General features: G+C 48.4%; 1 protein-coding gene across 1 annotated transcript; it reads right to left on the minus strand.

The window, feature by feature from the left end:
• Positions 1–79: 79 nt before the first annotated feature.
• On the minus strand, positions 80–9,920 carry AMPD1 (adenosine monophosphate deaminase 1; the record flags this gene model as incomplete). The annotated part of the gene is made up of 14 exons (XM_009580388.1): positions 9,833–9,920; positions 6,470–6,644; positions 5,795–5,960; positions 4,516–4,678; positions 4,062–4,281; positions 3,505–3,634; positions 3,021–3,215; positions 2,656–2,787; positions 2,391–2,554; positions 2,131–2,257; positions 1,524–1,687; positions 1,011–1,131; positions 360–533; positions 80–190 (listed from the first exon to the last, which is right to left on the minus strand). Coding segments are annotated over exons 1-14 (2,064 nt in total), but the record flags the coding sequence as incomplete, so codon positions are not given.
• Between the last annotated feature and the right edge of the window lie 3,704 nt (positions 9,921–13,624).

Raw genomic sequence — 13,624 nt, forward strand, 5'->3', positions numbered from 1 at the left:
CACGCTGACACAGCTGCTGTCCTCATCCCCGTTCTCAGGCAGGCAGGGCCAAGCCCACCCTCCCCAGAAGGGCACCTACCTCATGGGACAGGCCACACTGCAGCACGCTGTTTCTGGCAATTTCACACATGTCACAGGTGCTGAGCTTGAAGACCTGGGCAGCAATGGCGTACTCTTCCATCAGGGGCTCCTGCAGCCACAGGCTGTGTTAGATGCCAGCAGCTGCTGCAAGGGCTGTCCCAGAGACGGCCCAGCGTGCTGGACCCTATGCAAATGCTGCTGGCTTCCCTGAAAAATGAGGCCCACACAGTCCCAGCCCCAGTGCTCGGACAGCAGGAGGTGATCAGCTCACACTGTACCTTGGTGTAATGAAACTGCATGGGGTCATCTGTAGAAAGTGACACCATGAGGCCCTTCTGGTGGAACTCAGGCAATGGGTTCTTCGCATACTCCAGGAAAAGGCTGTTGTTGCTGAGTGGGGACATAGCAATGGGAATTTGGGCAAGGAAGTAGAGATACTGCAACACCGGGCTCTGCAAAGACGAGCAGAGGTGCCAGGTTAGGGATAAAGTTGCTGCCCCTTCCACCTCTCCGAGGTCCCTCCCCAGATCAGCCCAGTGCCCCAGCCAGGAAATCTGGTGCACAGAGCTCATGTGTGCAAGAAAAGAGAAGCAAGCTAGCAATCCTCCAGGGCCCACATGGAGCACAAGAGGCCAAGTAAGTTCAAACCTGTCTGATTTCAGAACTCTGCTGGCTCCGATGATAACAGACATATCCAGTGATAGGTCTGTGAGGCTGAACCCCTGAAATCTGAATACATTTCTCAGCTACATCCCCAAACGCGCCTGGAGAAACCGCGAGAATCATGTAACATCTGCCTGAAGCCAGGCTGTCTATGTCAGTCTAAAGCAGAGGCACAACCCACTGTCAGCTACAGTGGAGGCCAGCTGTGAACATGCTCTCCTCCTCTGCCATGCCTGGGCTGCTCTATGGCAGAGTACTCCAGTTACCTTCTTGAGGTTGAGACCGTGGGAGATATTATCTGCTGTCATGAAGGCTGCAAGCAGATGTGTGATGGCCCCGGCTTCCCCACAGTGTGGACGGAAGAGGAACGTGTTCATGCCACGCTGCCTAGGCACATGGAAGAAGGACTTAGAGCGGGCAAGCAGCAGTGTTAGGTGGCATGTGATGCAAGATTCCCTGACTTCAGGTCCAGCTCTGCCCCTACCAGTGGGTCCCCAAGAATCCAGCCTGACCTAGAAGCACATTACTTGTTCTCTTTTCTCCTCTGTGCACACAATAGATGGATCTCTGCAATCCCAAAGTTTTCACCCCAGTCCATCACACTTCCTACTGAGGAGTGTTTGGATTGCTCTGAGACATGAAGCTCCAAACTACACTGGTGGCAGAGCAAGGAGGGCCCCACTTTTTCCACACCAACAATCAAAGAGCTGAGACAACTCATGAGGCAGCCCCCTTTCTGCCAGCCCATCACAGGTCCCTTAGCAGATCCTGGGCCTCACCTGCGTAGGTTGTTAAGCACCAGGATGTTGGCATACATATAGTATACATAGTAGGTGTAGGATGGGTTCTTCTCAGAAGTCCACTGCTCTGGTTTTGGGCTTTTAGTGCAGAACATGTGTCCACTATGCTTGGATTCATCATCCACACTGTCGAAACCAGTGATCTGCTTGGCAAGGTAACAAAAAAGCTGCATCTCAAAGCTCCCCACCTCATCATGCCCAGGTAGACTGGCTCACCCTGCCCTACTGCAGCTTGCCATAGCCCAGCTGTAGCCTGTACCCCTGCCCCACCCAAGAGCAGAGTCAGGGGCAAGGTTGCAGATCTTGCTCCTCACAAACCCCCAAGGGGCTAGAAATAAAGCTCACACCAAACCACTTCTCCAGGAGTTGAGTGAACAGCATTTCTTACAGCCCCACAGCAGCCAGCTCAGGGAGTCTAACCCCTCCCGGCACTTCTGGACACACATCCCCTTTCCCAGAATGTGGCAGTAGGACCACAAGCCCACTGATGACATTTTCCATGTCAGGGCCAATACCCCATTTCTTGTGCACAAACAGGAATATGAGTGCTCACCACACCCTGACAACATCATCAGGTGACACTCACGTGGCATAGAAAGACACTCAGCTCTTTGTGGGCTTGAGGATTGACAGTTGCCTCAAACACAGGAACAAAGATATTCTCCAGCATCTTCCCAAAGTGTGGGAGGAAATTCTTAGACCTGAACACATCACTGTGGACAGAGACAGGGATTAGCTGCTAGCAGAGGAACAACATGGCCCACTGTCCCCATAATCTCTTCAGGATAAAAAATGCGGTATAGTGCGCTGTAAGGCACAGTGCTCTCTCAGACCCACAGCACATACTAAATCCTGGGTACTTGGATCATCCACTTCATGTTGGGGGAATAGACCCGATGTTTGTTGAACCAGCTGGCTAGCTTGGGCCACTCCTCAGCTGATCGCCCATAGATTGAGAGGCGAGGCTCTGCGTGCTGGTACTTGGCATCCTCCAGATCAGAGCCAACCTCCTGCAAACCAGAACAGACAGTTGCATGTCCAGTCCCTGTGTCCAGTCCCTGGGCGCAGCAGCACTACAGCTTAACTGCTCTCTCCTCCCCAGTATTCTCACCTTGATGATGGTAGCAAAGTACTCGCCATCGATAGCGTTCTCCGTCTTCAGATAGAGGTCACGCAGCTCGCTGGCACCCACAGGGTTGTACTTGTCATTGAACTTGTCAAAGCGCTGAAATGTCTGCCGCCCCTGGAGTAGGGAGGATCGGGGCAAATACTACACACACACACTGGGTCCAAGCATACCAGCTGAGCAGGGACTGATCCAAACAACCCAAAATGGGAAAGTCAGGAGCTGCTACATCCTGCCACAAACACTAACATGCACGTGTCATGTGTACACAGGGAGGGGAAAAGCCATGCCTACAGAGGTGGATGAGAGTGACCCAAGAGTGGTCTTACAGTAAATGCCCTACCACTTACAGCATGGACATCCAGGGAATCCACTGTCAGGTCATAGGGGTGCAGATTGAGCTGCTGGAAAAGCTGTTTCAGAGTGAGCTGCTTGCCCTTGGCATCATAAACTACACGGTCAGCATCCACACAGTATGATTTCTTGATGAAACGCAGAAGATGCCTCTGGTTCATGCAGGCTGCAGCATGGATGTGTGTGTCCACCTGAGAAACCAGAGGGACAGCTATCTAGCTTCCAGTTGGGACGCTCGGGTACCATCACAGGGAGGCTAACAAACCCCTTAGGGGAGCCCAAGTTTTGTGGGGAGCATGGCTCAGCCCAGCAGATGAACACAATAGGCCTAGGCCAAGAGCAGCCCAGTCAGCACCGTCCCATTATCAGGAACAATGTAGGTGCCACAGACCTTGACTCTAATACCCAGTTCTCAGGGAGGGGAAGGCAACAAGACAGCTTGTCTTCAGAGCCACTAGGGCTGTAAGCCTTGCCGTTTACCTTCCGGCAGTTGTAGAAGTCCCGGTGGGGGTTGTTCTTCAGCTCTTTCATCTCCTCCATCTCATTTAGCATTTCATGCACTTGGAACTTGGATGAGAGGAACTTCAGGCGCCGATGAGCATAGGTCTTACTAGTGAAAGCAAAGAGCAGAAGAGTGACTGGGCTCCTTACCCCTCAACACAGGGGCATGGCCCGTCAAACACAGGGATGCAGCTTTCACCTGAGGTGGAGGAGCTCAGGCTGGCCTGGCCTGCTTCCCTAAGGTGCTTCCCCTGGCTCTATTACAGAGCTTCGAAGGAAGGCCTGGCCAGGTGTAAGCATACGTGCAGGACATGTCTCCAACCCCTGAACGCTGACTTTGCTTAAGATCCCAATCAAGAGGGCTGACAAGGGCCAAGGACACTTTGGTAGCCAGCAGGCTGCAGGTACATCATCAGCGGGTTCCTCCCTCCTCCCAGGAAGAGGAGGGGGCAACCCTGGCTCTGCCCTGACCTCCCTCTGCCTGCTGAGGCAGGACGTGTTCAGCTGTACCCAGCAGTGCTGGGTTGTGCACTTACACAGGCCCCTGTGCAATGAGCGCCAAGAGGAAGTTCATGTCATCAATGAAGTGCTCAAGGCTGGGGTAGGGCAGGTCCTTCGGCTCGTTTCTGCCAACTGCTGCCTTGTCTCCATAGATGTAAACTACCCCATCCTTCATCTGGACATGGTATCCCAGGTCCGCGGCGAGATTCCCAGTTTCAAAGGGATCCTGTCCATCCTTCACTGGTGGGGTGAACACTGGACCAAAAGGAGAATACCATGAGGCACAGGCTGCCAGCCAAAACCCCACAAGCCTGCCATGCTCCTCCACCCCAGGCAGAGGGCAGGGACAGCCCCACCACTGTGACACTGAAGAGGAGGCCTGGGCAAGTGACTCCCCTATGGAGCACTTCCGCAACCGTTTTCTGACCCCTGCCCACCCATGCCGCCTCTGAAGCCAGAGAGGAAAACCCTCCACGTGCCTAGATGTACCTGGGCCAGTGTCACTCGCCCTCCAGACCTTGCCTTCGATGGCACGCAGGTACTGAGATGGGGTCCTGGGGAACCTCTGCACAGACTGCTGCATGCATTTCTCCCGGATGCACAGGGCACGGTACAGGCCCTTGCAGACAACTTCAAAATCTTCAACTGTCACCTGCAAGAGGGCTGTTGCTGAATGCAACCACACAACTGGAACCTAGCTGCCTGAGAGATACCCTGGTGCACCAAGATGTAAAGAGGACAATTTTATTCACAGCAAGATACATACCCTATCATCCCCTCCCTCCCACTGCTCTGTCTGAGCAGGGCAAAGACGGGATGATAGGCAAAGTCCCAGACATGGCAAAGCGAAGCTCCTCATGTCAGAACCAATGAATCCTAGCTGTCATCTCCGCTTACATTCCTTGCTGCAAACTGTAGTTGGCACTGAAATGGAAGCCTAGGCAAAACACTAAAAGCTATTTTTGGAGGCCAGGCTGAAACTGAAGCAGGACCGACAACATACACTGACCCAATGCGTCAAGAATTTTTGATTTACTGCACAGACAAGTGTTTTGGGCAGTCAAGAGAGATCAGACTGGAGCAGCACGGGAGAATACCATGCAGCACTTGCAGCTAGCTACAGTCACAGCAGAAGGAATGTGCTTGTGCATGGAGGGACTTTCAGCTTCCCCTAATTGTTCCTCTGCTGTGCAACTCCAAGCTGAGCAACCTGCTCCAGCCCAGGAGGGAGCAACCTGCCAGCAGTATCTCAGAAGCAGCACAAATGTAATAGGAGGCTGTGGAGGAGAAGGAGGAATTAGCACAGGATGTGATAGCAGTCCTGGTCAACTGGCTCTAGGTGACCCTGCTTGAGCAGGGGGGTTGGACCAGATGATCTCCAGAGGTCCCTGCCAACCTCAACCATTCTGGGATTCTATGACATGCATAGATCTCAGACAGATATAGCTGTGTGCAAGTAGGAGCAGGTCTGCGACAGAATAAGCATAGCCTACCCTGCCATGCCTTCCCCTCTGCCCTGTCCGGAGAATCCCATGGGAAGCATGCAGCAGCCCATAGACTCCTGTTACAGAATTCAGCTCCGGATCCTCCAGGGATGCAGCAGGGCACCATCAGATGCTCATGAGACACAGACTGAGCTGGAAGACACAGACTATCCCCACTGCACCTGGTACAGACTCCTATGACACTGGGCACTACTGAGGGAAAGGCAGGGACCAGATGAGGTGGTAGACAGCATGGGGAAGGGTATAGCCACGCAAGTACCTACCCCCGAGGCATAATCCCCTGTGATCTGTACCCGCTGGAAGTCAGGCACAGTCTGGTACAGGGGGGAGGTAGACATGACCTCATCAATAGCGGACAGTCTGGTTATAGACTTCTGAGCCACAGGGACTGCCAATGCAATTGTCTTCTGGCGGAGCAGGCGCTTCTTCCTGCCAGGGAGGAAAGCCTCAGGCAAACAGCCCCGACTCCATGGCCACACGCAGGTGCAGGGTCAGGGGCACGTAGCGCAGCCATGTTCCAGCTGTGCACAACAAGAATCATCTCACTGGTGCTTTCTGAGCACCTTAAACAAACACTGCCAAGAGTAGAGGCCACAGCACACAAAGTAGCCAGAGACTTTCAAGCATGGTTTTTGGAAGTCACACCTTTCAAGAGAAAGGTCTCCAAGTCTCCCTCTCCAACAGCTCTGTGGCCATTGCTGTGCTGACACCCAGGGAACAGGCCAAGGGTGTCTTTCTGTCCAACAGTGGGAACAGTTGGAGAGGAAACCCTGAAGTACCTGACAGATGCCCTGGGATCACCAAGGATTTATCCCATGGGTGTTATGAACTGTTTTCACAGACCTTGATTTATGTTCCCCCTCCTTTCTTCCAGCTCTGGCTGGGGATGTGCAGACAATGCTCCTCTCCTTTCCCCAACTGCCCTGGTTGTTGCTTACCGCTTTTCTGCTGTGGCAGAGCTCTCCTGAAGCATCATGTGCACTCTCATTTCCTGGCGTGAGATAGGGCAGATCTCTTCCACATCAAAAGGAGAGATCTCTTGCCTGATCTCCTCATCTTTCACCTCAGAGGCAAAGACCTTCTCTGCGAAGGAGCGCATTGCCTCATCCATCTCTGCAAGGAGAAGGAGCAGAGTACAGGGTCACACAGGCATCTGGGTCACCCAGCCACCCTAACAGGCAGGTGCCCCTTGCAGTCAGCTTAATGCTCAGCTGTCATTTCCTTATGACACCTATACCTCCATGCTGCCTGGAAGACTCTCAGCAACTTCCAAAATTTTCCACAAGCTTACAGAGCCTGGGCCACACGTAGTGGGCTGGAGACATACCTAGACACCCCCAGCACACCAGAAAATGTAAATACAACCCACAGTCCAAGAGTAGCGCAAAAAGGCCCAGAAAGAAGCAAGTCCTTGGGAAGGGCACTTAGGAGAGCATGCATTGGGGGCAAGAGGGGAAGATTGGCAGAGCTCTTATAGCTCTAGGAAGTCCAAAACCCACTTGCTCCACAAGGCATGGATGAAGACAAAGGTATAGATGGAGACGGACAGAGCTGGCAGCCCATGCACTTAGTTCCCGCCATCACAGTGCAGCTGAAGAGCTCCTAGCTAGGGAACCATCATATGGACTAGACCCCTGTCAGCCCATCATATGCAGCATGCTGCAAAGGTGCCAGCTAATATGGCCCTACGAAAGTCGCCATTGACACAAGGTTGGCTGGAACTTTATGAAGTAGGAGAAAGAAGGTTAAAAGCCCTTCCACTGCCAACAAAATACCATAAAACAAGAACCTAAGGGCTCTTCTGGCAACATCTCCTGGAAGTGCACACTTGCGTAGCAGCATATGGACACTAATCGAGCAGGTTTTGCCAGCAGTTGGCAGCACAGCATGAAGTGTAGTGAGAATCGATGCTGAAAGATGGACCACACCATTGACATGTCAGACACAGGGGCTTCCTTTCCCTGCTGTAATATGGTAAGGCAAAAGGGCTTGTGCTGAGCTACAAACACACAGAAAAATTCTGGCACTAGGTCCATTTCTCAGCAGTGCAATGTCACAAAAACAGGATTTCAGTAACAAAAGTTGCTTGCTGTTGTAAAGCTGCTGTATCATCAATGGGCCCCAACATGCTTCTTAGAAGACAAAATGCAGTTTTTTGCACTATGCCATTATTGCCCACTGTTAGGGGCTCCGGGATGACAGGTGTCTCAGCAAGAAATGTTTTCGCTGACACATAAGGCCTCAGCAAACATGAAGTAGGAAAAAGAGGGCAGGGGCACCATACTGTGGACTTCAACCTGAATAAAGGAGATGAAGCATTGGATCTGTCCCTTCATGGACCAAATCCACTAAGAGCAGGATGCATTCAAACGAAGTTACTTTAGGCTGGATCTCTTAAAAAAAAAAAAAAAAAAAAAAAGAAAAAAACAAACACCAAAAACAACAAAGGTGTGAATAGGTGCAAGGGAAATTGCAAAACGTTTCACTTCCTGCCACAGAGGAAGGAACTCCGCTAAAAAAAAGTTTATCTCCTAAGCAGGAGCTCAGGGGTACTAGGATGATATTTAACAAATAGCAGCTTCATATATCAAAGGACCAAAAAGCTGGAACCATTCCATGAAACAGTGAGGGGCACAGCTGGCACTGCTGAGAAATAGCATCTTCTCCAACTGCTGAAAGATCACCCTGATCAGGTAACTGCTGTTTGTTTCCAATAATCATGTCTAGGCAGTAACACAGCAGAGCATATAAAAAGCCTAGCAATACTCACCTTTGTCTTCTGCTGTTTGAGATAAAAAAGAAACAAAATAAAACCAGATGTGATCAGCCCTTCAAAATCTAAGCCTTTTTGCCTAATCATCACATCAGTGATTAAAAAGGGATTAGTAAAGTACAAGTTTAGCCAAAGCCTTCCACGTACAAAAGAAACAACAGTACTTGTCACTTTGTACAATATAAAGATGCAAGTTCAGTGTTGACTTCCACAATACAGCCTCAGTGGTGTGCACATAAATGAACACTGCAGATGCCATCCAACCTGAGGCTCTTTGGCAGAGCTTCTGCCTTACAGCAGTCTCTGGGTTTCCCTGCAGCTGTCCAAGGGGAACAGCATTTTCTAGAACACAGATCACCTCAGTTAACACTACAAGCAACTAACAGATACCTAGTCATCTAATAAGACTGAGCTGTCTTGGAAGGTCTTTCAAGGGGTGCAGAAGAACATAGGAACAACTTAAGAGGGCAGAACAGCATTCTCCAGCCTTAACAAGAACACAAATATTTCAGTGACTCAGAGCACTGGGGCTGCTTTGCTATTTTTTGTCCATGATTCGCCATCCTTTGTGAAGATCAGGATGGATGGTAATTTCAAAGATGCTAAGTTTCATCCTCCTGCCCCCTATGGTCACATCTCCACTTATTCACTAACAGGGTCAGACAGCTGAGATGCTGCAGTTCCACAGATCTTCACTCCTGGTCATACAGTGTGGCACCAACATTTTGGGGGTGCAACTCATGCACTTTCCATCTGACCCAGAAAATTCAGACTGGAGCTTTGGCATCACAAGTCACCAGCTGCTGACTTCCCAAAGTCCAGCCTGCAGAACATACTCTCCTGGCATTTGAACTCCGCGTATTCATTTGCAAACTAAGCATCCCAGAAATGCCTAGTTTGACCTTTCATCTCTTTAGTGGATGAAAATTACACTCATGAAGGTCAACAAAATCCCACTGATGTTGCAGGGCCAGGCTTTAATACTAGCTTCACGTACTAGGACAGTGTCTATCGCACCACACAGCACTGCAATTCTAAACGTGCTCTTACCAGAACTGTTTGGTGCCGATATTCTTCAGGGCTCTGTAATGACAGTCACGTGTCCCTCCGCACTGTTCTGCAAAGCCTGGCTGGCCCTACTCCTGCTGCCCAGCTTGTGTTACCCATCCCCTCGGGACTGCAGCACCCCACATCTTCTGAGCTTAGCCAGGTTGACCAGAGACTCCTGAAATCCCTCTGATCCCTTCCACAGTGATTTAATGGTATCATTACAGGATACATTCACAGGATACATTACACTGCAGGAGGGACAACATTCTTCTTCAGTATGAGCAGAGCAAGATCTAAACAGTAACGCTATTTCTTTGCTGCACTATCCAAAAATGTCTCCAAGCAGGAAGAAAAACACTCAAAGCCCCCAGCAAAGTCCCCTGGCCTGCAAAGATACCACACCATCAAAATCTCAGAGGCTGCAGGCTAACAAGCCTGCCCTGTGGCTCCTTGTCTCACTACTTGCTTTCAGACCTACCTGGAATTCTCACCCGTGACATCTTTGCAGCAAGTTTGCAGACCCTCAAGTAACACCCTACTGTAACAGAGCACAAGTAGCTGACTGACTGCACAACAGCCCAACACTAATTTTACTGCTTTCCCTTCCCTGTAATTAGACTCTTCCACTCTAAAAGGTCACCTATGAGACTATTTAAAGTGCAACCACAAGCACTTGCTCTGAAACAGGTGAAACCAGGACTCAAATTTAACCCACCCCCACCCCATTAGGCTTTCATTTTACATTTAGTAGAGTTTCACCTGTTGTCTGGCCAGATTGCTACTTCCTAGGACAGTTGCACCTTTCTAAAGTGTACTGTGGAAGTCAGTCTTTTAAGAGAGGCTAAAACTGATGTCTTCTGTGCTGAACCAATGGTTTAAAGGAAATCCCTAAGGCACAGGGCTGATGTTCTCATCAGAACAGGAGCGGTGGATAGGTACAAATGACGTGCTCTCACCAACCAGTGCGGTATTCAGAGAAGGTTTTTCCTGAGAGAGGGGTCTACTTGAAAGACTGGATTTTAGCAACAGGAGTTGTACAGATGTCCTTGCATCTTCCCAGCTGAATCAAACAAACAAACAAAAGGAAAGTGCAAGGAGCTATATTTTGTTCCTGAGCTTTTCAGGAACTGCCTTTATAAAACTTTGTATCATAATAGTAAGGCGATACTCAGTTCTGTATGTGGTGAGCCATAATTAAGGCATATCTTACAGAGACCAGCACTTAGTACAATCCAAGGTGTGGCAAGAAAGTCCTCCCTTAAGCGACACACGGTGGCTTGGATCTGGTAGAGCAGGGTAGCAGTTTGGGAAGTACCTCTCGGAAGTACCTCTTTCTAGCATACAGGCATTGAGGGTTGTACCCAGTCCTTTAGGGTCTCCTCAAACCTACTTCAGATCTCTCACATGAAGTTGGAAAACAGCTCCCGTCTGAAGAAATGGCCAGAATTTGTAGTGCCCTGCCTATTGCCAGGGTAACTTTGAACTTCTTACTCAGCTTCCTGGTGGGAAGCAGTAAGCCTAAACAGGTCAGAAGGATACAACGCTTTTGATTTGAAACAAAGTCTTTTCCTGTTTGTTTATACTTCACTTCTTGATGGAGTTAAAAAACTGCACTGAAATCAGGACAAGTTAAGCAAAGCATCCAGACTATAGTCAGCACAGTCTTGCTGATTTAAAAGGTGACCTTCGTCATAACATTGAAGGGAACAGAAAAACTAGCACACCTGGAAAAGACAACTTGTTTGGAATTATATGTGCACGTAACGGCTTCCTGTGCTCTATTTTATAGGAACAGCTATGAAAAGGCCTTGTCCCAGAGGCTGGAATAAGTGAAAGAGTTACTTGCATAAGACACAGAGCTAGAAATAACAAGTCATAGATTTTGTCCATAGGTGCACGGGAAGCTTGTGGCACAACTAGTCAGTGAAGTCAGATGAGCTGAGACCTGGCGCAGCATCTCCAGCTAAGATAATTTCCAGAGCATCCAGAAACTCTCTCTGAAAGATCACTACTTGATGTGCACAACTTCAAAACGTGCTGAGTTACAATTAAGAAATTCTCCAGAATTCAGGGAGTTTTAGCCCCACTTCCCAGATATTCTCCAAGAATATAAATTTATTTTCCCCCAGATATGCAGAGGTGCAGCCAATAGGGCAAAGCTGGGATGCTGTTACAATCTTGACCTCTAATACGTGGTCTCTTCTCTCATGCTGACAGCAGTCTTCAGTTTCTGAATTATTCTTGTTCTTACTCATTCCCCAGTTTGTGAGTTCCCACACCACATTATTGTTTAAATATTTCATTTAAGGTCAACAAAAACTGGCTCTTGCTTGTTTGCTCTCCCATAGGGACTATATCTGCCCCTAACCTTTCTGGATATATCAAGATCTTGGGATTCACTTCTGAAACCAAAAATAACCTTTAGGGTGCAGAGGTCATCTTCCTCAAGAGGTCTCTTGATCCCCTAGCTTTTTAAATCACAGGGTCAACTTAGTTGGGTTCATGGTAGAAATATGAGTAAAGCTTGGGTATGCTCTGCTAAAGTTAGATCTACAGCCTCTTTAAACCGAAGTATTGAATACAAACAAGCCATCTTCCCACTCTTTTTCAGCTGGAAAGTGAGTGATTCTGATTCACACCCAGAGGCTTCAGAGTGGCTCTAAAACCCCACACTTTTATCTCTGAGCTGCTTTCATTCCACCTAAGTCTACCCAAAGGAAAATGGCCAAACACGCCAGAAATTTGGCAGCTTAGGGTATTTAGCAGCATCTTCCTCTAGTTTGCCTAGCAGAGCAGCCATATGACAGGGGTAGCTGTCCAAACAGAAGCCTAGGGGCAAGTTTTGCTAGAAAATGATTTCAATTCCTGAAAAAGTATTACTAGAGAGGGGGTAATGTGGAAACTCACAAGGGCACTCGTTGATGTGCTGTGCCTTTGACCAACAGCACCTCACACTAAGAAGAGCCTCAGCAAGTTCTTCTTTCCCCACGTTGCTCTTAGTCATTCCCTAGGGCTGTTTATATCAGCCTCTGCTCCAGTATGCAACAAAAGTCAGTAAGTCCTTAAAGTGTGAACTAGTTTCTAGGAACAGATTGTTACCGATAACAATCATATTGGAGGGAAGCTTTCCTAACAAGCCAACAAACCCCTTGCTTTTAAGCACCCATCTGTACTCATATTCTGAATCTCTCCTTTTGGAACAGGCAGTGACTACTGCAGCTACACAGTGCAAGGAGTTTTATACCCTTGTTACTAGGAGTATATTCTTAAGTTCCTTGCACAGAAAATGGATTGGACTCTGGGTTCCAGAGGCCTGACACAACGTCTTAGGAGAAACAAACTTAAAGCACACTTACTGTGTGATTCTACGCAATTTGCCTTATTGCAGGAGGAAAGCCAACAGGGAAGTATTTTAGAAGACCAAATTAAGCAACTTAAAAGCCTAACAGAGAGCATGATTTGGACACAGCAATAACTTTAAAGCTGATTTCACTCTTGGAACATCAGGTAATGAAATTTCCCCTCCCCCTTTTATTGACTTAGCAAGCATCCTTTCCAAGGGTGAAGTCAGAAAAATATTATGAGGGACCCCACTGCAAATATAGAGACTCAACACCAATGCCACAGATTGGTGAAGTCATTAAAATTAGACTCTGGAACAAGCCTACGGTATGTCTCAAAGCCACTCTACCTGCTTATCCGTGCTATAGTGAACATATATGATACAGCTGTTCATGCCACATTACTGAAGTGTCAATTTGCGTAAATACAGATCCCATAGAGAAAGCAGATAGCATTGTTATAAGCTTTCTGTAAGCCAATTGTGGATCCCATGCCCAGATCACTACTACAAAAGAAACAACCAAAGAATTCAAAGTTTATTCTTTAAAAAAGCTATTTAAGAAGCAAAATAATTTACTTCAATTCAAACCAAAAGAGATGCATTATTGAAAGCAAATAATTATACAAAGTAACAACAAATTAGCCCTTGGGTAAAAAGTCCAGATCCCAACAGTTCCCTACCATCCTGGAGGTTATACACTAACAGCCACTCAAGGCTTGGGGAGTAAAGGAGGACCACATATAGGATGTAATTCAAACTTCCACTCCTCTCCTTCCCCCCATAGGCCTGAAGTTGCTTGAAATCCAATTCCAAGTCACTGAACTGTACTAAAAATTATGATGGCTTAAGCATCATGGTTACTATCCAAAGTCCTACTGATGACAGTAAGAACAAAATTTGAGCACTGTTATTTGAACAAGACCATGG

This window comes from Fulmarus glacialis, unplaced genomic scaffold (genome assembly GCF_000690835.1).
Source record: "Fulmarus glacialis isolate BGI_N327 unplaced genomic scaffold, ASM69083v1 scaffold39676, whole genome shotgun sequence".
NCBI classification, from domain to species: domain Eukaryota; kingdom Metazoa; phylum Chordata; class Aves; order Procellariiformes; family Procellariidae; genus Fulmarus; species Fulmarus glacialis.